Source organism: Pristiophorus japonicus, chromosome 19 (genome assembly GCF_044704955.1).
Source record: "Pristiophorus japonicus isolate sPriJap1 chromosome 19, sPriJap1.hap1, whole genome shotgun sequence".
NCBI lineage: Eukaryota > Metazoa > Chordata > Chondrichthyes > Pristiophoridae > Pristiophorus > Pristiophorus japonicus.
Window position 1 is genome coordinate 53,846,685 of NC_091995.1, and position 26,138 is coordinate 53,872,822.

The window sequence follows — 26,138 nt, forward strand, 5'->3', positions numbered from 1 at the left end:
TAGAAACATAGAAAATAGGAGCAGTAGTAGGTCATTCGGCCCTTCGAGTCTGCACCGCCATTCAATATGATCATGGCTGATCCTCTCTCAACACCATATTCCCGCTTTTTCCCCATACCCCTTGATATCTTTTGTTTCTAGAAATCTATCTATCTCCCTCTTAAATATATTCAGTGACTTAGCCTCCACAGCCTTGTGTGGTAGAGAATTCCACAGGTTCATCACCCTCTGAGTGAAAACATTTCTCCTCATTTTGGTCCTAAATTTCTGAGATTGCGACCCCTTGTTCTAGACATCCCAGCCAGGGGAAACATCCTCCCCGCATCCAGTCTATCCAACCCAGTCATAATTTTATACGTTTCAATGAGATCCCCTCTCATTCTTCTAAACTCTAGTGAATACAGGCCTAGTCGACCCAATCTCTCCTCATACGACAGTCCTGCCATCCCAGGAATCAGTCTGGTGAACCTTTGCTGCACTCTCTCTATGGCAAGTATATCCTTTCTTAGGTAAGGAGAGCAAAACTGCACTACGAGGCTCTGCTTAAAGAAATGTTTAGGAAGTTCTATGAGTTAAGTTACGGTGGCGTGGATCAGAACAGTGTGTATGATCTGACCTCAGGTCAGTGCGGGCGGTTGGGAAAGGTACAAACAGGGGCTGTTTAACGACGCAGCCACAGCATTTAGCACTGGCATGTCCATTGTTTACAGTATGGGCGATGCTCAGTTGCAAATGCAGGTAAATACCTTGAGGGATCGGTTGCACAAGATACTGCGAGAAGGTAACGTGATAGAGGGGTCAGAGTTACGGAAGGATCAGGCTATGACCATCCATTTGAAGGAGATCATAGCCGAGCTGGAGGCACACGCTCAAACGATTAACAGTTGGATCCGAGAAGATCGGAATGCCTCAGCTCAGGTGGCAAGCTGTGTGTTGTACGGTGCTTGGCTGCTGAATGAAGGATGCAGTAATTGGGAGGACCTTCAACAAGGTCGCATTCCTTCATGGATCAGCAACTGACACCTCACCGCGCTCAGCCCGTACAAAGGTTCCATGAGCCCTGTGCCAACTCCGACTCGCCTCAGAGGCTTACCCAGTCCCGGTAGATTGTGTCCGGTCCAACGCTACGGTAATGGGGGTTGTACTTCGGATGCCGGTGATGAGCGGGTCACCACGATTGGCACTGGTATACCGAGTACAGAACATCGGCGTTCTGAGGGACATCATGGGGTGCCACCGTTTGTTGTAAAGTGGGGATCCACCATGCCCGGCACTGACCTTACTGGGTGCCAGAGCAGGGGAGCACACGTGGTACTATGTCCTCAGCATTTGTATTCTTTTGATCAACCGATGTGTGGGTTTGTGTGTGTGTGTGTAGAGACGTGATCGGGGCCCAGGGGAGGCGTGAGGTCGGGGCCAGGCCCAGGGGCAGCACGGGCCAGCCCACACTGCGATATGTGTGCACAGAGGTCCGTGCAGCAGAGCAGGTCTCCAGTCATCTTGGTTAACTCTTGCCACTGGACCAAGACCTAGCTCTGTCAAGCCCATGTGGTGGCTGGTGTGCAACAGCCACCACACGTTACAAAAATCCACGCACAGGCATCTTCCACCCCTCAGGATGTAGTTCGTGACCTGGAATATTAGGTCCTGCATTGAAACACCTGTGAACTCATCCTTTTTTGGCGTGGAAGCAAGTCATCCTTGCTTCGAGGGACCGCCTATGAAGATGATGATGGTGTGGGTTTACATCAGAGGGTGCGGAGCCCATTAATTGCACCATGGAGGTGATGGCCCAGAGCCACGTTCCACCCCAGGTAGCTTACACAGGCGGAGGGACATACTGTATCACGACCAGCGTGACTCAGTACCGAGTGTGTAACCACACTTGGTGTCCAGTTACAGATCAGATCTTCTGTTTCAAACCCTACACCGAGGTCCAGATAGCCCAAGAACGTATTATCCCCATCGCGGAACCCGGTACTGATCACATCACGGTAAACGACACCATCCGCGATTTGTAGCGGTATGTAACTCAGTTTGGTAACGAGTTTCCACCTCTGCCCGAACACCTCACAAAACTACTCAAAGAGGTTGAACTATCCCAAAAACACTTTTACATCCTGGTACAGCAGAACCGGGAAAGGGAAAGGAGATAAAACTGCTTGTATCTCCACCATGGTGGGACATTGGCGTTGACATCGAGGTCCCTCCATGGATTTGGGTCATTTCTCATGTGTTGGTGTTAGCTCAATGTGTGATAACCGTGTACCTGATTCATTTATGCTGCAGAAAGCGTGGAAAGGTACTCAGAAATCAGCAGTTAGCGTTGATCGACAACCAGCCCGGAATTTGAAACGTCTCTTGCCTGTTCCCGCGGGATGTGTGTAAATACCTATATATTTCGTCTGGAGAATGTATTTATGTATTTTCTGTCACTGTTTGTAAGGGCACTCAAACCCTGGCTGCTGACAGTTGATTAAAGTTTTGGCCATGGCGGTGAGTTGCCTGGTTTTAAAGGAACGTTGGTAATACCCTTTGTAAAGTGTGTTATAAACGTTATATGCTGTAACCGCAGAGGGGGACCCATGGGGAATAGGTAACTTCGGTTTGGGAGGGCTATCACGAGGCATTCTCCTCGGAAGGATGATATTTTCCCCGTGGAGGACAGTGTTAATATCAAAGGGGAGTCGACAAAGTCAACTCTGGACTGTTGTGTTTATATCCCTGTTGGCTGTACACCCTGAAAAGGACTTTTGAAATACTGTGACACAAGATGGCTGGTCTGGATTAGGAAGAAACCTGTTGCTGGGAGAAACATGTGGGGTGGGTCTCTCCCACAGAAACTGGTGAGAGAAGCTAGGTCTGTTCAAATGTTAATTTGAACACTGGCCTGGCAGCAGCCAATGGGTACTCTTAGGGAGGGCAAGGGACTCTTGTGTGTGGAACCAGGTTGTCTCGGGAAGATAGCAAGGAGCTAGGACAAGACCAACACCTGCATTATCTCCACAATGGTCCAGCAATCAGGACTGATGGGTCATTTAAAACCCACTCGGGAAGCCTTCGGACATCGATCGGCTGGCTTTGTTCTGACCCCACCACATCTCAGATAGCGCGGAATAAGACCTGAAGGAGCCAGAGAGGTTCCCCGGAGGGAACAGAACCAGCCAAACCCAGCCAGAATTGTGGATTACAGGAGTATAACTGTTGAGCGTTTTGGAAGCTCTCTCTTCGTTCTATCGCATCCTACATGAAGGCACGTTTGTCCACCTCTCGAGGATAAGGACCGAGAGCCAAGCCTCTGCAACCCGACAGACTTCAACTTTAACCTGGATCTCGCATACTTCAGCCAAGCACGAGGCCATGGAGTCGAACCACTGAGGAAGGACCAGCGAGCAAGGAAGAGTGGATTGGGTGAGTACTCAATAGTTGCACGCTCAGCAACCGATCCACGAAAGTGCATGATGGGGTGTCAGTGTGCCCTAACCAAACCAGAGGGGTGTTTAGAGTTAACATAGAAACATAGAAACATAGAAAATAGGTGCAGGAGTAGGTCACTCAGCCCTTCTAGCCTGCACCGCCATTCAATGAGTTCATGGCTGAACATGAAACTTCAGTACCCCCTTCCTGCTTTCTCGCCATACCCCTTGATCCCCCGAGTAGTAAGGACTTCATCTAACTCCCTTTTGAATATATTTAGTGAATTGGCCTCAACTACTTTCTGTGGTAGAGAATTCCACAGGTTCACCACTCTCTGGGTGAAGAAGTTTCTCCTCATCTCGGTCCTAAATGGCTTACCCCGTGTCCTCAGACTGTGACCCCTGGTTCTGGACTTCCCCAACATTGGGAATATTCTTCCTGCATCTAACCTGTCTAAACCCGTCAGAATTTTAAACGTTTCTATGAGGTCCCCTCTCATTCTTCTGAACCCCAGTGAATACAAGCCCAGTTGATCCAGTCTTTCTTGATAGGTCAGTCCCACCATCCCGGGAATCAGTCTGGTGAATCTTCGCTGCACTCCCTCAATAGCAAGAATGTCCTTCCTCAAGTTAGGAGACCAAAACTGTACACAATCCTCCAGGTGTGGCCTCACCAAGGCCCTGTACAACTGTAGCAACACCTCCCTGCCCCTGTACTCAAATCCCCTCGCTATGAAGGCCAACATGCCATTTGCTTTCTTAACCGCCTGCTGTACCTGCATGCCAACCTTCAATGACTGATGTACCATGACACCCAGGTCTCGTTGCACCTTCCCTTTTCCTAATCTGTCACCATTCAGATAATAGTCTGTCTCTCTGTTTTTACCACCAAAGTGGATAACCTCACATTTATCCACATTATACTTCATCTGCCATGCATTTGCCCACTCACCTAACCTATCCAAGTCACTCTGTAGCCTAATAGCATCCTCCTCACAGCTCACACTGCCACCCAACTTAGTGTCATTCGCAAATTTGGAGATACTGCATTTAATCCCCTCGTCTAAATCATTAATGTACAATGTAAACAGCTGGGGCCCCAGCACAGAACCTTGCGGTACCCCACTAGTCACTGCCTGCCATTCTGAAAAGTACCCATTTACTCCTACTCTTTGCTTCCTGTCTGACAACCAGTTCTCAATCCACGTCAGCACACTACCCCCAATCCCATGTGCTTTAACTTTGCACATTAATCTCTTGAGTGGGACCTTGTCGAAAGCCTTCTGAAAGTCCAAATATACCACATCAACTGGTTCTCCTTTGTCCACTTTACTGGAAACATCCTCAAAAAATTCCAGAAGATTTGTCAAGCATGATTTCCCTTTCACAAATCCATGCTGACTTGGACCTATCATGTCACCATTTTCCAAATGCGCTGCTATGACATCCTTAATAATTGATTCCATCATTTTACCCACTACTGAGGTCAGGCTGACCGGTCTATAATTCCCTGTTTTCTCTCTCCCTCCTTTTTTAAAAAGTGGGGTTACATTGGCTACCCTCCACTCGATAGGAACTGATCCAGAGTCAATGGAATACTCCAGGTGTGGCCTCACCAAGGCCCTGTACAACTGTAGTAACACCTCCCTGCCCCTGTACTCAAATCCCCTCGCTATGAAGGCCAACATGTCATTTGCTTTCTTAACCACCTGCTGTACCTGCATGCCAATCTTCAATGACTGATGTACCATGACACCCAGGTCTTGTTGCACCTCCCCTTTTCCTAATCTATCACCATTCAGATAATAGTCTGTCTCTCTGTTTTTACCACCAAAGTGGATAACCTCACATTTATTCACATTATACTTCATCTACCATGCATTTGCCCACTCACCTAATCTATCTAAGTCACTCTGCAGCCTCATAGCATCCTCCTCGCAGCTCACACTGCCACCCAACTTAGTGTCATCCACAAATTTGGATTATTATCTTTGAGGTCCTACTTTTTAATTTAACTCCTAGCTCACTAAATTCAGCTTGTAGGACCTCATCCCATTTTTTACCTATATCGGTACCTATATGCACCACGACAACTGGCTGTTCACCCTCGTCTAAATCATTAATGTACAATGTAAACAGCTGGGGCTCCAGCACAGAACCTTGCGGTACTCCACTAGTCACTGCCTGCCATTCTGAAAAGTACCCATTTAATCCTACTCTTTTCTTCTTGTCTGCCAACCAGTTCTCAATCCACGTCAGCACACTACCCCCAATCCCATGTGCTTTAACTTTGCACATTAATCTCTTGTGTGGGACCTTGTCGAAAGACTTCTGAAAGTCCAAATACACCACATCAACTGGTTCTTCCTTGTCCACTCTACTGGAAAGATCCTCAAAAAATTCCAGAAGATTTGTCAAGCATGATTTCCCTTTCACAAATCCATGCTGACTTGGACCTATCATGTCACCTCTTTCCAAATGCGCTGCGATGACATCCTTAATAATTGATTCCATCATTTTACCCACTACTGAGGTCAGGCTGACCGGTCTATAATTCCCTGTTTTCTCTCTCCCTCCTTTTTTAAAAAGTGGGGTTACATTGGCTACCCGCCACTCCATAGGAACTGATCCAGAGTCTATGGAATGTTGGAAAATGCTACTATAGCTCTCCCACTCTTTTTCCTGCCCTCCTGTGCAGCATAACCACCCATGGTGCCATGAACTTGGCTGCTGCTGCCTTCCCCTGATGAGCCATCTCCCCCAACAGTATCCAAAGTAGTATATCTGTTTTGAGGGAGATGACCGCAGGGGACCCTTGCACTACCTTCCTACTCCTGCCCTGCCTGATGGTCACCCATTCCCTATCTGACTGTGTAACCTTTACCTGCGGTGTGACCAACTCACTAAACGTGCTATTCACGACATCCTCAGCATCGCGGATGCTCCAGAGTCAATCCATGCGCAGCTCCAGCTCCGCAATGCGGTCTGACAGGAGCTGCAGCTGGATACACTTCCCGCACACAATAATAGTCACACTGAAGTGTCCCTGATTTCCCACATAGCACAGGAGGAGCATGACATGGGTCTGGGCTCTCCTGCCATGACTTAACCCTTAAATTAACTTAATTTGGCAACAATGCCAAAGGTTTCCTACCGAAAGGAAAAAGAAAAATACTCACCAATCCACCAGCCAATCACTTACATCATACTTCAATTTTGATTTCTTTTTAAACTTTTTGTCCCTGCTCCTATGGCTCCTCCAACTCTCGGGCCCCTTTTATGGGCCTCTCGATCCTCCCGCTCCTGCTCCTATGGCTCCTTCGACTCTCAGGCCCCTTTTATGGGCCTCTCGATCCTCCCGCTCCTGCTCCTGTGCCTCCTCTGACTCTCGGGGCCCCTTTTCTGGGCCTCTCAATCCTCCCGCTTCTGCTCCTGTGGCTCCTCCGACTCTCGGGCCCCTTTTATGGGCCTCTCAATCCTCCCGCTCCTACTTCTGTGGCTCCTCCGACTCTTGGGCCCCTTTTCTGAGCTTCTCGATCCTCCTGCTCCTGCTCCTACGGTCCAAACTCCTACGGGCCCCACCCCACTCATGGCAAAGAACGGAGAAACACTCATCAAGGACAACGAGGCTGTCAAGGCCTGCTGGAATGAGCACTTTGAAGATCCCCTTAATCGAGACTCTGCCTTTGACTCGAGTGTTCTCAACTCCATCCTGCAGCATGCAACCTGCCACCACCTCAGTGAGACCCCAACATTGCACGAGGTAGGCAAAGCCATAAAACAGCTCAAGAATAACAAGGCTACGGTGTGGATGGAATTCCTGCTGAGGCGCTAAAATATGGTGGAGAGATGCAGTTGGCATGGATACATGACCTTATCTCTCTCATTTGGAGGGAGGAGAACATGTAGGGTGATCTCAGAGATGCAGTGATCGTGTCCATTTTTAAAAAGAGAAACAAGTCTGACTGCAGCAACTGCAAGAGAATCTCCCTGCTATCAACCACTGGGAAGGTTGTCTCTAGAGTCCTCCTCAACCGTCTTCTTCCTGTGGCCGAGGAGCTCCTCCCGGAGTCGGTGCGGATTTCATCCCCTATGGGGAACAACGGACATGATCTTTGCAGCACGACAACTGCAGGAAAAATGCAGGGAGCAGCGCTAGCCCTTATACATGGCCTTTTTTGATCTTACAAAGGCCTTTGACACTGTCGACCGTGAGGGTCTATGGAGCTTCCTCCTCTGTTTTGGGTGCCCCCAAAAGTTTGTCAATATCCTTCATCTGCTCCACGATGACATGCAGGCCGTGATCCTTACCAGCGGATCCATTACAGGCCCATTCCACATCCGAACCGGGTTCAAACAAGGCTGCGTCATCGCTCCAACCCTTTTCTCAATCTTCCTCGCTGCCATGCTCCACCTCACTGTCAACAAGCTCCCCGCTGGAGTGGAACTAAACTGCAGAACCAGTGGGAAGTTGTTTAACCTGTGCTGTCTCCAGACGAGGTCCAAGACCACACAAACCTCTGTGGTTGAACTGCAGTACGCGGACGACGCCTGCATCTGTGCACATTCTGAGGCTGAACTCCAGGATATAGTCGATGTATTCACCGAGGCATATGAAAGCATGGGCCTTGTGCTTAACATCCATAAGACAAAGGTCCTCCACCAGCCTGTCCTCGCCGCACAGCCCACCAGTCATCAAGATCCACAGCGCGGCCCTGGAGCCTCCTGTCAAGAAAGGCAGACGTTGATGCGGAGATTTAACATCGCCTCCAGTGCAGCCTTCGGCCGCCTGAGGAAAAGAGTGTTCGAAGACCAGTCCCTCAAACCTACCACCAAGCTCATGGTCTATAGGGCTGTAGTAATACCCGCCCTCCTTTATGGATTAAAGGCATGGACGATGTATAGAAGGCACCTCAAGTCGCTGGAGATATATCACCAACGATGTCTCCGCAAGATCCTGCAAATCTTCTGGGAGGGCAGGTGCACCAATATCAGTGTCCTCGCCCAGGCTAACATCCCCATCATTGAAGCACTGACCACACTCGATCAGCTTCACTGAGCAGTCCGCATGCCAGACACGAGACTCCCTAAGCAACTGCTCTATGCGGAGTGCCTTCATGGCAAAACAGCCAAAGGTGGCCAGCAGAAACATTACAAGGACACCCTCAAAGCCTCCCTGATAAAGTGTGACATCACCACTGATGCCTGGGAGACTCTGGCCAAAGACCCTCCTAAGTGGAGGAAGTGCATCCAGGAGGGCGTTGAGCTTTTTGAATCTCAATGCTGTGAGCGTGAAGAGATCAGGCGCAGGCAGTGGAAGGAGCATGTGGTAAATCAGTCCCACTCCCCCCTTCCCCCGACGAATATCTGTCCCACCTGTGACGGGGTCTGTGGCTCTCGTGTTGGACTGTTCAGCAACCAAAGAACTCACTTTAGGAGTGGAAGCAAGTCTTCCTTGATTCCGAGGGTCTGCCTATGATGTCCTGAACCTTAGAATAGTCGGTGGGACAGCTCAGCTTAAACCCACAATTTAAACAGTGCAGGGAGTCAGCCCGAACCCACAATTTAAACAGGCAAAAGCCCCCCTTTTAAACCGCTGATTGGTGTTGACCAGTATCCCAGAGTAGTTTTGGGACTAAATAAGTGGAGAGGCTGAGAGGGAGAGAGAGAGAGAACACCTGAGTAATCAGCTACTCAAAGTGTCCACAGCGCTGAGGGCTCGGGGTTAAAACTCGAACAACGCAGGGGTGAATTGAAGAAATTCTTCACACACAGGTTTAGTTTCAAGTTGCTATTGAGACAGAAAGGCAAGGATTAGGTGTCGTACCGTACCTGCCCACACATCTCCTGACACTGGCCCAGGTGAGAACTTTCAAGAGGAAATTGGATATATACTTGGAAAGGAGACATTTTCAGGGCTAAGGGGAAAGAGCAGGGGAGTGAGACTAATTAGATAGCTCGTTCAAAGAGCCAGCACAGGCACGATGGGCTGAATGGTCTCTCTGTGCTGTCTGACTCTGATTCCAGGTGGGATTTTCCTCATTTGGGTAATTTAAATATGTGAGGTAGCGAAATATTGTACCTGAAACATGTTGTTCTGGAAATGTATCTGTTTATTTCTTATTTGAGCTCAGTGCATTGCCGCTGTTAATTAACAATATAAAAACTCTGGAGCTTATGCTTGGCCTCAGACAGCGATACTGAAGGAGTTGGGGAGAAACTCTAGACCCAGGTGTTACTGGTGTCGTCTGGTCTTGCCCGCCCAGCGGGTCGTTGCCACCCCCCACCCCCTGGTCCTTGCTCCACCCCTGGCTCCTTGCCCCCCCCCCCCTCCCCGGTCCTTGCCCACTCCCTGGCTCCTTGTCTACCCCTGGCTCCTTGCCCCCCCCCCCTGGGGTCCTTTCCCCCCCCCCCCGGGTCCTTGCCCACTCCCTGGCTCCTTGTCCACTCCTGGCTCCTTGCACCTCCCCCCCCAGGTCCTTGCCAACACCCAAACATCCCCCTCCCGGGTCCTTGCCCCCCTCCACCCCCGGGTCCTTGCCCACACCCCCCAGGTCCTTGCCCCGCCCCCCCCCGGGTACTTGCCCACTTCCTGACTCCTTGTCCACCCCTGGCTCCGTGTCCACCCCCAGACCCACCCCCCCCGGGTCCTTGCTCCACCCCTGGCTCCTTGCCCCCCCCCCCCCGGCTCCTTGCCCACCCCTGGCTCCTTGCCCCCCCCTGGGTCCTTGCCCACCCCTGGCTCCTTGCACCCCCCCCCAGGTCCTTTCCCCCCCTCCTCCCCCCCCGGCTACTTGCCCCCCCCCCCCCCCCCCCCGGGTCCTTGCCAAGGACCTCCAAGATCAGCTGGTTCAGGTACTGCCATCTAAAGCACTCCGATAGTATCAGACAGCTCCTCGTGTGCCAATGATCTTGGTTCACCTGATGGCAGTGCAGCCATTCTGGATCTTCTCTCTGATTCTGGTGTCAATTGTCCAACTCCAGAACCGGTGAAATTTTCTGTCTTTAATACTCGGGTAGCATCAGGACCTGTCGCCAGTAATGTCACAAGAAAAGGAACAAGAAAATCTGCATGAAGCATTTACAGGGTAAATGTTGCAGGGGTTTAGATGGTAGGATAAAGCTTCATCTATACTACCCCAACAGTGTCCCAGAATACTAACTGAGGAAGAACAGTAATAAGGAGAAAGGTGGGAGAGAAAACATCCGGGACAAGTTAGAAATGTTGCACTATTGGGAAAGTGCTGTTGGGTTTATCAGTGTTGATGCAAGTGTGACCCTGAGCAGTGCACAAAATACTGATGGAACCTCATGACACTTTGCAATATCTGAGGGAATAACTGGATCAGATCAGCAACTATCACAGAGCCATTACCACAACCTTTGCTTGCCAGAAAATTGACTTCAAGGTCCTGGTCTGGTATTTAGATGATCCCTCCATAGACTTGCTCCATCCCATCTGAATCAACATCTCTGGCTATTTGTCCCAAGTGTGCAACCTCTGCTCTCCTGACTCTGTATTTACTGGTCACTCCCACCCTCTCCCATCCACCAGTTCCACCACCTTTCAGTCACTAAACCACTGCTGATTGGAATTCACCTTAAGACACGGTGTTATCCCCTTTCTCTCTCCACCCTGTGTTGGTATCGCAGCCCTCCCCTTAATCTTTCCCATCTTCACCCGGTGGCCTCCTCTCCCCATTGTTAAATGGTTTATTATATGAGAGAGTCATGAAAGGCCCTCGCTAGCCCCCAGCACTGTGGGGCCACCTTCAGCCTCTCCCTACAACTCCTGTGGAGTATCCAGGTTCCAAGGGCTCTCACTCCCAGGGAGGCTACATGTGCCTCAGTGGCACCTCCTCCGAGTGGCACCGGGCTCATGTCTCAAGGGTTTAACTCCATCAGCGCTTGTAATAATCAGCTCTTGGCTGATACAGCCGCCCTCGTCCATGTTCCCAGAGCTCCCTCTTAACCTTCCCTGTTGGTTCGGCCCGAGGAAGCTGCCCGGAGGCTTCCCACCTTCGGAAGCCAAGTTAGGAGCCTGTGTCGGGCCATTTCAATGCTTTCGCGGGACGCCAATCTGCTTATCAGCCTGTCAATTTAGATTAGGACCTCGAATGTAAGGTATTGGTGAGGCCACACCTGGAATACTGCGTATAGTTTTGGTATCCATATTTACGAAAGGATTTACTTGCTTTGGAGGCAGTTCAGAGAAGGTTCACTAGGTTGATTCTGGAGATGAGGGGGTTGACTTATGAGGAAAGGTTGAATAGGTTGGGCCTCTACTCATTAGAATTCAGAAGAATGAGAGGTGATCTTATCGATACGTATAAGATTATGAGGGGACTTGACAAGGTGGATGCAGAATGGATGTTTCCACTGATGGGGGAGACTAGAACTAGAGGGCATGATCTTAGAATAAGGGGCTGCCCATTTAAAACAGAGACGAGGAGAAATTTATTCTCAGAGGGTTGTAAATCTATGGAATTTGCTGCCTCAGAGAGCTGTGAAAGCTGAGACATTGAATAAATTTAAGATAGAAATAGACAGTTTCTTAAAAGATAAGGGGATAAGGGGTTACGGGGAACGAGCGGGAAAGTGGAGCTGAGTCCATGATCGGATCAGCCATGATCTTATTGAATGGCAGAGCAGGCTCGAGGGGCCGTATGGCCTACTCCTGTTCCTATTTCTTATGTTCTTATGAATGTAGGGAGCTCACAACAAGTAACCTTCGAGACCCTGTCCTCCTCCACAGGCAGTGATTCCTGCCTTTGATAGCCCACCACAGATCTGGGCAGATGGACCACTTCCAGGACTTCCCTGTGGAAGTGGATTACCCTGGATGCTTAGGTTCAGGAGACCAGATGTAGTGAGTATCCTCTGCAGTCGCACCTTGAGCCTCCATTTTTTCACAACATAGTTTGGTTTGAGCATCAGAGGAACCATCAACCAGTGGGTATACTGGCAGGTGACATCATCATCTACCATTCACGCAGTGAGTGAGCGAGTGATAGTCAGTCAGCTTCGTCATCCAGAAGGCTCAACTGCTGGGGATATGTCTCCAGTTGAGCCTTGCACTGCCAGTAATGTTTCCACAGGTCTCCTTTGTCACAGATCTGAACTAGAGCTGGTGGTTCTGGGAGCACAGTGTTCTCCTGGGGTTGGTGCTACAGCCATCAGTCTCTTCAGCTAATGCTTCAACATATGGGTGGGAGGGACACGTTCAGGATGAATGGGCTTCTAGGCCAGTGGACATGGATGAGACCACTTACATTTCAACAGGTTCGAGGTGTGAACGGTCTACTAGAACATTATCCACTTACAGACTGGGTGCAGGGTGTGTCAGTGCATCACCAGCGAGACAATATGACGGTATGTGTACAAACCGGGTAAGACCCACTCCCGAGTTCCTCTGTCAAGATGACATGTTGCTTCCTATTGGGCACTTAAACCACGAGGTGACACTCTTGGTGTCACATTTGTCCGGGGTTGGCAACACAACCATCAGCACATCAGCTGCTCTGTAATCCACCCTGACTAGTGGATGATCTACATTGAGACTGCTCTGTAATCCACCCTGACTAGTGGATGATTCACATTGAGACTGCTCTGTAATCCACCCTGACTAGTGGATGATCCACATTGAGGTAAGTCAGACTATCTTCAGGACTTAAGGTGGGATGGTGGAGGGAGGTGGGCGGGGGTGGGGGTGGGGTGCGGTTACCAGATCGATCGACTTGCTCACATCACAGGACAATCATCAATCAGGTCGAGGACCTCAGGCAGGCAACACGGAGGCTGGACTGTGTTTTGTTTCTAGATTCTGTTGCTCAGGGTTGCCTGATCTCCAGGATTCTACAGAATATTGCAGGAGAATGTGGTTCTGACCTCACAAACCATGTTTCTCAGACACCCCGGTGTGTAATACTGCCTGTCTGACTCCAGGAGCCCACGGGAAAACACCAAGTCATTTGAAGAGTAAAGACAACCCGACATTTTTAAAGGAATCTTAATCCTTCATTCCGACATCTTCCACACACTGGACACTGTCGAACTGGTACTTGGGGTGAGAAGAGCAGATCCTATAAGGGAACAGACTCCAGCTCCCAGGACAAATAGATCAAAGTGAGTGTTATTCACAGGTGCTAGATCCAAACATTAAGCTACGCTGTCAGGATCTGGATCCTGCCGGCTTCTGATTGATGGCCTGGCTGTTGAGAAGGAATGTCTATCAGATTAGAGTTTACCAGCAGTGTGATAACGATCGTGATGGACATACTTTGTTCCAACAACAACTGCAAAATGGAGCCATGTTCATATCCCCACCTGACATAACTCTTCAGACTGGCATTCTTGGGTCATGCTCATTTTATCATGTCTGTCCTGTGCATTTAAGGCTCTGTTCCCACACAAGTCCCTCCATCCCCCTTGTTCTCAGTATTTGGTTAGTCACTAGCAGTGTGTGCAGAGTGTTTGAATAAAGATCGGCTCCCTTGTAAACTGCCCTTCATTCTTCAAGTAACACAGCAATTTCCACCCACCTGGTTATCTCTGGTACTTGTGAGGAGAGTTCAGTATGTTTCTTTTTCTTGTTCTAGGTTGCATTTGGATGTCAACGAACTGAGTTCTGTGGAGTGAAGGGTTATGGGGAGCAGGCAAGGAAGTGGAGTTGAGCCCAAGATCAGATCAGCCATGATCTTATTAAATGGTGGAGCAGGCTCGAGGGGCCAAATGGCCTACTCCTACTTCGATTTCTTATGTTTTTAACACAGCACAGGAGCCGGGGAGAGAGAGAAAATCATATGATGGACCTCCAAAGTTAGGGTGTCTAATAAATGCCTGAGGAGGTTGTGCCATCAGAGATTTTCCCAAGACAAATTGTGCCGATGCATCTCAATGATTAGGTCCACATTCAGATCTCAGTGAATTAAAGGAATAGGATCAGGTCCCAGTGAATTAAAAGAATGGGATCAGGTCCCAGTGAATTAAAGGAAAGGGGTCAGCTCCCAGTGAATTACAACAACAACAACTTGCATTTATGTAGTGCCTTTAATGTAGTGAAATGTCCCAAGATGCCTCACAGGTGTATTTTGGGATTAAAAAATTGACACAGAGCTGCATAGGAGAAATTAGGGCAGCTGACCAAAAGCTTGGTCAAAGAGGTAGGTTTTAAGGAGCGTCTTGAAGGAAGAAAGAGAGGTAGAGACACGGAGAGGTTTAAGGAGGGAGTTCCAGAGCTTGGGGCCCAGGCAACAGAACGCACGGCCACCAATGGTTGAGTGATTATAATCAGGGATGCTGAAGAAGACAGAATTAGACGAGCGCAGACATCTTTGGGGCTGGAGGAGATTACAGAAGTAGGGAGGGGCGAGCGGCCTTGGAGGGGTTTGTGAACAAGAATGAGAATTTTGAAATCGAGGCGTTGCTTAACAGGAAATTAATGTAGGTCAGCGAGCACAGGGGTGATGGGTGAACGGGAATTGGTGCGAGTTACGACATGGGGCAGTCGGGTTTCAGATCACCTCTAGTTTACTTTGAGTGGAATGTGGGAGGCCAGCCAGGAGTGCACAGTCAAGTCTAGAAATAACAAAAGCATGGATGAGGCCTTCAGCAGCAGATGAGCTGAGGCAAAGGCGGAGACGGGCGATGTTACGGAGGTGGAAATATTGGTCTTAGTTATTCTGCGGATATGTGATTGAAAGCTCATTTCAGGGCAAACTATGATCCCAAGCTTGTGAACAGTCTGGTTCAGCCTCAGACAGAAGTTGGGGCGAGGGAAGGAGTTAGTGCCTAGGGAACGGCATTTGTGGCAGAGACTGAAAACAATGGCTTGAGTCTTCTCAATATTTAATTGGAGAAAATTTCAGCTCATCCAGAACTGGATGTCAGACAAGCAATCTGACAATTTAGAAACCTGTGAATAACACTCATTTTGATCTATTTGTCCTGGGAGCTGGAGTCTGTTCCCTTGTAGGATCTGCTCTTCTCACCACAAGTACCAGTTAGACAGTGTCCAGCAGTGTGTGGAGGATGTCGGAATGAAGGATAAAGATTCCTTTAAAAATGTCGGGTTTTCTTTACTCTTCAAATTATTTGGTGTTTTTCCGTGGGCTCCTGGAGTCAGACTGGCAGTATTACACACCAGGGTGTCTGAGAAGCATGGTTTGTGAGGCCAGTAAAGGGTTAACCAGAACCACATTCTCCTGCAATACTCAATTGGAGAAAATTTCAGCTTATCCAGCACAAGCAGTTTGACAATTTAGAGACCATAGAGGGGTCGAGAGAAGTGGTAGTGAGGTAGAGCTGAGTGTCATCAGCGTACATGTGGAAACTGTCGCCTTGTTTTTAAATGATATCGCCAAGGGGCAACATGTAGATGAGAAATAGGACGGGGCCAAGGAAAGATCCTTAGGGGCACACCAGAGGTAATGATGCGGGTATGGGAAGAGAAGTCATTGCAGGTGATTCTTTGGCTACGCTTAGATAGGAAAGAATGGAACCAGGTGAGTGCAGTTCCACCCAGCTGGATGACGGTGGAGAAGCGTTGGAGGAGGATGGAGTGGTCAACCATGTCAAAGGCTGCAGACAGGTTGAGAAGGACGAGGAGGGATAGTTTACCATGGTCACAGTCACAAAAGATGACATTTGTGACTCTGACGAGAGCCGTTTCGGTACTGTGGCAGGGGCAGAAACCGGATTGGGAATTACGAGAAAGACGGGCACGGATTTGGAAGGCGACAGCACATTCAAGGACTTGAGAGGAAAGGGAGGTTGCAGATGGGGTGGTCTTGGAAGCACAGTGGGGTTGAGGATTGTTTTTTGAGGAGAGGGGTGATGACGGCAGATTTGAGGGAAAGAATCGTTAACAATTATAGGAAAGCAATCAGGTCAGAGTGAATTAAAGGAATGGGATCAGCTCCCAGTGAATTAAAGGAATGTGATCAGATCCCAGGTCCTTTGTCTTTCATTACTCCCGGTGAAACACCTTGGGGATTTTCCAGATTAAAGGCTCGATATCGAATGACATAGAATTTACACACAGAGACAGGCCATTCGGCCCAACGGGTCTCTGCTGGTGTTTATGACCCACACGAGCCTCCTCCGCCCCTCTTCATCTCACCCTCATATCTTTCTGTTCCTGCTTCCTCATGTACTCTAGCCTGAAATGCATCTGTACTATTCATCTTGACTACTCCTTGTGGTATCGATTTCCATATTCTCACCACTCTCTGGGTAAAGAGATTTCTCCTGAATTCCCAATTGGGTTTATCAGTGACTCTCTTATATTCATGGCCCCTAGTTTTGGATCCCCATGTTCCAGTTTTATGATGTCACAAAGCAATGGAAAGTGACACAGCCCCTCTCTGCCACCGGATAAAATATTAATAACTTTTATTTATATAACAACTTTAATATAGTAAACCGTCCCAAGGTGCTTCACAACAGATAAATTTGACACGGAGCCACAGAAGAAATTAAGGCAGATGATCAAAAGCTGTTTAAAGAAGTAGGTTTTAACACGCATCTTAAAGTAGGAAAGAGGGATAGAGATAATAAGGGGCTCTATTCAGTATCTGGGCCACGCTACATTACCAGATATTATAGATTTACAGTCACACTCTGGTTTGTAGGGATTGGGGGGTCACTAATGGAGTTGTCTTTGGTACTGAACACGAGGAAAGTATCAGAGTAAAAACATATCAAGCACTTTATACTAAAATAATATTACTCGATGAGGTTAGACACCCATCCTCCAGTCACTTAGTCTGTATACAGCTTTGTCTGGGTATGCAATAGTTATTAAAAATGGCACTGAGCTGGATTAAATAATTTGTTTTATTGACATGCAGTTATAGCTGATCAAAGTTTATACAGTTTCAAAACAAATTACTGGATAAAGTAAAGTTGACTAATGGAATATAGAAACACTTGTTACAACCTTATATAAAATGAAATTAAATTCAAATGCAATGGAACAGAATTCAAGCATTTGTTCACTGTAGAATTAAAATTCCAAACTATGGCAATCAGAATTTCAGAATAAAAATTTAACAGTAATGGTTTAAGTTCTGATTGTAAAATTCAACAAACTGGGTAACATTGACAGGAATCACATTATCCAATCATTGAGCACAAGCATAAATTGTAATCTGCTATTTAATTATTTAAAGAAAGCATGAGAAACAATAAAATGACAACACATAATTCTCGGACCAGCGACTACAAATGTTCATGTAATGTTTAGCCTCTCTGTATTACAGCATTAGAAGCCTGTTCCATTTACTACATGCTTCTGAAGTCAGTTACTGATTTCCGTTTGATAAACAGAGAAAATACAGTTTAACATTTCGGATTGAGATCCCAAGTCAAAAACAAAGGTTCACCCTATTGTTTCTATTTATAGATCCCGACGGGCCTGTTGTGTATTTACATTTTATTATTTGGGATTTTCAGCATTATTTCTTTGTATCCAAGAGCTCCTGAGCAGTTATTCCTCCTCACCACCGTACAGAACTTTCAAAAGGGAATTGGATAAACAGTTGAAGAGGAAAAGTTGCAGGGCTATGGGGAAAGAGCAGGGGAGTGGGACTAATTGGATAGATCTTTCATAGAGCCAGCACAGGCACAATGGGCTGAATGGCCTCTCTGTGCTGTATCATTCTATGATCCTCGGAGCCATTCCCACTCCATAACCTAGCGGGAAGGGCAGGGTCTCCGGCCTCTCCCACTCCCACTCCATAACCTAGCGGGAAGGGCAGGGTCTCCGGCCTCTCCCACTCCCACTCCATAACCTAGTGGGAAGGGCAGGGTCTCTGGCCTCTCCCACTCCATAACCTAGTGGGAAGGGCAGTGTTTCCAGCCTCTCCCACTCCCACTCCATAACCTAGTGGGAAGGGCAGGGTCTCCGGCCTCTCCCACTCCATAACCTAGTGGGAAGGGCAGGGTCTCCGGCCTCTCCCACTCTATAACCTAGCGGGAAGGGCAGGGTTTCCGGCAGAGTTACGGGAACAGAGCAGGAGTGGCGAAGAGGCCGCTGCGATACTGAGGTGAGCTGTCGATGTCAAACATCCAACAGCGGTTGACCATTCTGCCATTCCCATTTACACCTCTACTGGACCCATCGTTTGTTTCTTTACTTGTCCCGTTACCATCTCCTTTTGTCATTTAATCACTCCTGCCTCCCACCCTATCACAGGCCTTCCCTTTTGTTCTATCCTCCCCTCCCCCCTTTCCATGCCCCTATATTGCTTAAAATCTGTTACATCTCTAACTTTTTCCAGTTTTGACGAAGGGTCATCGACCTGAAACGTTAACTCTGTTTCTCTCCACAGCTGACGTCTGGTTTGCTGAGTGTTTCTAGCATTTTCTGTATTTACATTGAACAGGGAAGCTGATGCAGCTCGCCGCTCTTCGACCGGTTTTGACACCGGCAGAGCCCCGCGGGTAGGTGCTCGGAGTGTGAGGGGGAGAGAGAGGACTGGCAGTGCGCTGTGGGTAGGTGCTCGGAGTGTGAGTGTGAGGGGGAGGACTGTCAGGGCCCCGCGGGTAGGTGCTCGGAGTGTGAGGGGGAGAGAGAGGACTGTCAGGGCCCTGTGGGTAGGTGCTCGGAGTGTGAGTGTGAGGGGGAGGACTGTCAGGGCCCTGTGGGGAGGTGCTCGGAGTGTGAGTGTGAGGGGGGGCTGGCAGGGCCTTGTGGGTAGATGCTCGGAGTGTAAGGGGAAGGGGGAGGACTGTCAGGGCCCTGTGGGTAGGTGCTCGGAGTGTAAGGGGAAGGGGGAGGGGCTGGCAGGGCCCTGTGGGTAGGTGCTCGGAGTGTGAGTGTGAGGGGAGGACTGTCAGGGCCCTGTGGGTAGGTGCTCGGAGTGTGAGTGTGAGGGGAGGACTGTCAGGGCCCTGTGGGTAGGTGCTCGGAGTGTGAGTGTGAGGGGAGGACTGTCAGGGCCCTGTGGGTAGGTGCTCGGAGTGTAAGGGGAAGGGGGAGGACTGGCAGGGCCCTGTGGGTAGGTGCTCGGAGTGTGAGTGTGAGGGGAGGACTGTCAGGGCCCTGTGGGTAGGTGCTGTGAGTGTGAGGGGGAGGACTGTCAGGGCCTTGTGGGTAGATGCTCGGAGTGTGAGTGTGAGGGGGAGGACTGTCAGGGCCCTGTGGGTAGGTGCTCGGAGTGTAAGGGGAAGGGGGAGGACTGGCAGGGCCCTGTGGGTAGGTGCTTGGAGTGTGAGTGTGAGGGGGGGCTGGCAGGGCCCCGCGGTGCTCGGAGTGTGAGTGTGAGGGGAGGCTTGCAGGGCGCTGTGGGTAGGTGCTTGGAGTGTGAGGGGGAGAGGGAAGACTGTCAGGGCCCTGTGGGTAGGTGCTCGGAGTGTGAGTGTGAGTGGGGGCTGGCAGGGCCCCGTGGTGCTCGGAGGGGGGTGGGTAATTTATCAAGTGATGCCTTTGAAACGAACAAGTTATTTGAACTCGCCAATCTTCACATTGTATTTTTCTTCAATATCTTTTTGAACCTGATCCCAAGGTAATTCCCAACTGGAAATGTCGTCTGTTGGTATTATGGTATCTGTTCAGCCCTGAGCTCCGGTGATATTCAGCACTGTGCTGTGTGTACTTCCTCTGCGTACAGTCACACAGGACGCCACAGAAGGGACACTGCTCCCCACAGCCACTTAACATTGTGTACAATTCCCTGGATGGATCTGTGGGAAGAGCAGTGATTTTCCCAGCAATATCCTTTCCCCAATCTCTAACCCTTTCTGTCAGATCATTTGTACTGATAAAACTTCCAATTTCTTGATTAAAGTTCTGCGGGTTAATCTTTTCAGACTGGAAAGAAACAGTTCCCACCTTCTCCTGTGGAATCTGTCTGTCATCGCCCAATTTCTCTTTAAACGCCCAAATAATACCGGTCACTGAATTCTCATTATTTGGAGGTGTTGTATCCTGGATAGCTTCCCTCACCCGCCTGATAAACCCGTGCAGAATATCCAGTGCGAGGCAGCACAGCAGAGGAGCTTGTTCTTAAAGGCAATCTTTTTCAGGATGACACGGTGTGGTTTATATATCGGTAATACTCAGCAAAACTCTCTCTCTCCTTCAAATGTAGCATCAGAGCCACCTGGAAATATTTCCGGGAATCTCCCACCTTTGCAGTGATATCTCATGTGCTGCACAATTTCTGATCCCAATGTTACATCAACAGCCTTTCCTCTTGCTGCTTTGAGCGACACTGTTCCTTCAGTTTTTGTCAAATTTTTTGTCATAACACTCATGTGAAATGCTTTGGGATGTTTTACTATGTTAAAGTGCTATATAAATAGAAGTTGTTGTTGTTTGAAATCCTGCAAGGACACATTTTCCGATTTTATATTTGAGAATGGCCTCCCTTTGATACAATTTTCAATGTTTTCCGAACTGGCTTTGCCTTGTGAACAAATCTTGTCAGCCTCATGTGTTACAATTAACAACCTCGCAATTGTCGACAATTCCTCCAAACTCTCGGGGCCCTGGCGAGTCTTTGTTCATGGGTTATTTCCAGGGTGTAGTTTAATATGGTTTGCAGGGTCTCAGTGAACTCTGCGCTGTTTCTTGTTCCTCGTAGTCAGTTAAGAGTTCTGTGATATCATTGCCTGGAGTAGGTTTTACTGTATTTGCATCAGAAGCGTTGTTGCAGGAATTGAAGTGTCTGTCTGTACTGAACTCTGTGCTGGTGCAGTTGTGGTTTTGTGAGCTCCCACTGGGTCACGTGGACTGTGACCTCCCACTGGGTCACGTGGACTTGCTCCGGGCTGTGACCCGCTCCCAAATGGCTCTGTCTGGAGCTGCGAATCAGATTTAATCAGCTCCAGTTCCTCATTATTATCCGTGGATTCCGGGTGATGGAGATTGAGCTCGGTCTCCAGAAATGGCTGTGGGGAAACCAATGAAAATATTAAACATGTAAACTACACAGAGAATAGTGTAACTGTGAACATTAATAGGCAGCAATTTCAACAGTATTTTGTAAAACTTAGAATCTCACCAGTTTGATGTCCTTTTCCAACATTGATATGGAATGCTTGCTGTGGGTTTCCTGCTTCATATGTTTCTATGGACAAGAGTAAGGAGCTATAATTGTGAACCCTGTTACATACAGAGATGTGACAACTCTGGTCTTTACTGTGGGCCATTCCCATGTTTCAGGCTTGGGACGTTCCAATTATTCTCCCAGCCCTGAGACCCCCGACACCCGATCTCCCTCTCGGCCCTAAGAACAAGCAACCCCCAACCTCCGCCCAATTCGCGTCCTCCAGGTTCCCCGGCTACGACCACGATCTCCCACCCTCCCTGGCCACGAGACCCCTGACCTCCACCCTGCAGGATTCCCAGCCACAGCCCCCGATCTCCAGGCTGTCTGTCCCCATTGTCCCTCCCACCCTGGCCCTGAGACCCCTAACCACTAGTCTCTATGGACCCGACCCCGGCCCCAATCACCCTCCCCGCTTCCCCAACCTCCAGGCTCCAAGAACTGGAGATTCTCTCACACCCACTAAACTCCCCACAGTGACACATGGGGACCAGTGAGGGGGGTAAAGGGAGGGGTAACCTCACCAATGTAGAATTTACCAATATCTCGCAAAGATTCCAGTTACCTTTCCCCTACAGAGGAGAAAAATCCCTTTCTGGGCTTTTAAAATGAGTTTAAAGGGGCAGACGAAGCCAGCGGGGGATAAAAGGGGATGCATTCATGGAGAACCCTCCCCCCCAGTGTATGGACTCATAAAAAAGGAAATTCAAAATGGGCCTAAATTACAGAAGCTTGAGATACCCTAAACATCTATGGGAAGGAGCATATCAATTTTAAGATTCTACAACATTTTGGCTGCGGAAAAGAGTTACCAAATACAGGAGGTGGGGCCAAACTCGTACATTAAGGACCCCAGGCTATTCACCCTCGAAGAGATAATCGAATTACCCAATCAAGCACAATAGAAATCATGGTGAAGAAACTGGACAATCCTAAAACAATGCAAAACCAGTGATAGCACATTCTCACACCCTAATCGAGTTACTGCTGACAAAGGAGACATTTGAAAATCAATGGACAGAACAGTTTAAACAGAGCCCAAGAGATTTGATGGGAGATAACGGAGCCTTTTTGTTGGGATATATCTATCCCCCAGTTTTACAAGGAAAGGCTAGCAGAACACAGAAGTGGCAGAACACAGAAGTGGCAGAACTAGCAGAACACAGAACGAAGCAGAACACAGACTCGAAAGGAACTCAGACAGACACAAGCAGCCTGCTTGCTCTACAGTGAAGAAATGGAATAGTGAAGGAAACTACCAGAACTCATCAGGAACCGACCGAGCACGAGGCCCACGAAATGGAAGGTTGTCAGCAACCAAATTGACAAACCCGGGCCACCACAACCAGCGAAACGACCAACCAAAACCAACTCCGCAAAAACCGAAGAATCGACATTTATTTCCACTCTACAATCTACTTCTGAACGCCAAACGGTGAGAAATTACCTCAAAAGACTAACTAAAACCAAAGAAAGTGGGTACTCATCCCATACATCCGAAACGCAACTTAGCGCATCAAAGGACGCACCCCAACCGGAGACTACACAGTCCGAAGTCCTCTCCTCCGTCCGGGGTACGGCTCGACTCGAAAGCCAAGTGCAGCGAACCCCGAAACCGTGATTCACCGGCAACTGTCTAAAGGGATTGGTGAGCATAGCCCCTGAACCCTCAGAGCTATAACTTAGTTAGTTAGGGGAATTGGGAGGGAGGGGGAGGCTGGGATAACTTGTGTAAATGTATCTGCATTCTCCTCTTTACCCCATTTAGAGTTTAAGCTGTATTCTTTTCCCCACAGATTGTAATTTGACATTTTATTCAATGTGTTGTACCCTTCAGTGTGTATTGGTCTGTGTGTGTTATTAAAGGTGTGCCTTTTACTTCTTTTTAAACACAATAAAGCCATACCTGTTTCCTACCTTGAAACCGATTGTCTGTCCAAGTCTGTCACAGTCCCTTCATAATTCCAGTGTCTGGAACCAAGGGTGTGGGAGCGATTCGGAACCGCTCATATAAGGTCAGAAGGGAAAGCTGACCCCCTGCAAACCACCCCTTACACCAATTCCACAGGAACAGGAGTAGGTCATTCAGACCCTCGAGCCTGTTCTGACATTCAGTTAGATCATGGCTCATCTGTATCTACCCACCTTGGTTCTGTAACCCTTAATAGTCTTGCCTATCAAAAATCTATCAATCTCAGTTAATAAGTATTTAATTGCCCCCAGCCTCAACAGCTTTTTAGGGAAGAGAATTACAGATTTGCACTCCCCATTGTGTGAAGAAGTGTTTCCTGACATCACACCTGAACAGCCTAGCTCTAATTTTAAGACTATGCCCTATTGTTCTGAACTCCCCACCAGAGGAAACCGTTTCTCCCTATCTACTTGATCTTAAACTCCTCATTTAGATCACCACTTAATCTTCTATATTCAAGGGAATACAAACCCAGTCTATGCATCTAATTTAACCATTTTATCTCCGGTATCATTCTGGTGAATCTGTGCTGCACCCTCTCCAAGGTCAACATCATGGGCCCAAGTTTCCACAGGATAAAAAACGGGCGCCCCTCCGAGCTGGGCGCCCGTTTTTCGCGCCTAAAACGGCGGCAGAATAAAAACGCGCTATTCTCGAGCGCTTTGCAGCTCCTTGTCTGTTTGGCGCGGCGCCCAGGGGGGCGGAGCCTACACTCGCGCCGATTTTGTAAGTGGGAGGGGGCGGGTACTATTTAAATTAGTTTTTTTCCTGCCGGCAAGGCTGCGCGTGCGCGTTGGAGCGTTCGCGCACGCGCAGTGTGAAAAAAACATTGGCACTCCACCATTTCTGTAGTTCTTTGTAGCTGTTTAATTTTTGAACATTTTTTAATAAAAGCACATTGCCATCAGCACTGAGGCTACCCTTCTCACTGTCTCCTTCCCCTCCCCACCCTCCGCGGCAACAAACCGCTGTCTCCTTCCCCTCCCCACCCTCCGCGGCAACAAACGGCTGTCTCCTTTCCCAACCCCCCCCCCGCAGGAATGAACGATGGCTGAAGCACTTTCACACAGGTAGGAAGATGGTTTATTTAATCTTTTCTTTGCTTATAAATGTTTATTCAGGTTGGATTTATTTGTATAATATTTGTAGAAGTATAAATAAGGATTTATTGTAGAATTTAATGACTTCCCATTCCCCCCCCCCACCTCGTTCTGGACGCCTAATTTGTAACCTGCGCCTGATTTTTTAATGTGTAGAACAGGCTTTTTCAGTTCGACAAAAATCTTCACTTGCTCCATTCTACTTTAGTTTGGAGTACATTTTCACTGTGGAAACTTTCAAATCAGGTGTCAGTGGCCGGACACGCTCCCTTTTGAAGAAAAAATTCTGTTCCAAAGTAGAACTGTTCTACCTGACCAGAACTGCAGAAAAAAAAATGTGGAGAATTGCGATTTCTAAGATAGTCCGTTCTCCACCAGTTGCTCCTAAAAATCAGGCGCAAATCATGTGGAAACTTGGGCCCATTGTTCCTGAGGTGCGGTGCCCAGAACTGAACACATTGCTCTCGATGGGGTCTAACCAGAGCTCTATACAGCTGTAACGTAACTTCCACCCATCTGTATTCCAGCCCTCGAGATAAAGGCCAACATTCAATGAGCTTTTAAAATTATTTTTGTACCTGTCCACTCGATGTCTGTACCTGGACCCCTAAATCGCTCTGTTCATCCACAGTTCCCAGCTTTTCACCATTTGGAAATTACTCTGATCGATCTTTCCTGTGTGCAAAGTGGATGACCTCACACTTTCCCAGAGTTTTGCCCACTCACTTAATCAATGTCCCGTTGCAACTTTCTGCTCCCATCTACACTATTTACTGTGTCGCCTAACTTGGTGTTGTCAATAAACCTGGACAAAGGCTCCCTATTCCTTCATCCAAGTCATTTACAAATACAGTGAAAAGCTGAGGCCCCAGTACAGATCCCTTGGGGACAGCACTAGTCACATTCTGTCAATTGGAGAATATAATCATTATCCCTACTCTCTGTCTCCTACCTCCTAACCAATTCCCTATCCAACCTAGTAGGTTGCCTCAAATTCCATGCCCTCTCATTTTTGTTAACAGTATCTTACGTGCAACCTTATTGAACCTTCTGAAATTCCATACAAATAACATTCACAGACATTCCTTTATCTACCATGTTAGTTATCTCCTCAAAAAATTCAACTAACTTCGTTCGACATGACTTACCCTTTACAAATCCATGCTGGCTCTCTCTGATCAGTTAATATTTGTCCAAGTGCTCAGTCACTCAGTCCCTAATATCAGATTCAAGTAACTTCCCCACAACTGACGTTAGACTAATAGGCCTATCATTTCTAGTTCATCTCTCCTACCGTTCTTAAATAATGGTGTGACATTGGCAGGCTTAAAATCCATGGGGACAATTCCTGAATCGAGAGAGTTTTGGAAAATCATGACTATATTTGTAATGTTTTATATATTAATCTAGTTAGTTCCTTCACTTTCAACTTTGTTATCGCATATACTCCCGTGAAGCGCCTTAGAAACATAGAAACATAGAAAATAGGTGCAGGAGTAGGCCATTCGGCCCTTCGAGCCTGCACCGCCATTCAACAAGATCATGGCTGATCACCCAGCACCTCCCCCCCACGCACCCCCGACCCCCCCAGCCGCAA

At 48.3% G+C, this 26,138-nt stretch overlaps 1 protein-coding gene across 4 annotated transcripts in view; it reads right to left on the reverse strand.

Moving 5' to 3' along the window:
- Positions 1 to 17,335: 17,335 nt before the first annotated feature.
- LOC139229857 (class I histocompatibility antigen, F10 alpha chain-like) overlaps positions 17,336 to 26,138 on the reverse strand; it is a 62,681-nt gene continuing 53,878 nt past the window's right edge. For 3 of the 4 annotated variants that reach the window (XM_070861484.1, XM_070861480.1, XM_070861482.1), the window contains 2 exons: positions 21,425 to 21,490; positions 17,336 to 21,311 (listed from right to left, as the gene is read on the reverse strand). In XM_070861484.1, the coding sequence (XP_070717585.1) occupies positions 21,262 to 21,311; positions 21,425 to 21,490 (116 nt within the window). In that variant the 3' untranslated portion in view covers positions 17,336 to 21,261. The remainder of the gene's footprint in view (positions 21,312 to 21,424; positions 21,491 to 26,138) is intronic. The other variant, XM_070861481.1, reaches the window with a different exon arrangement.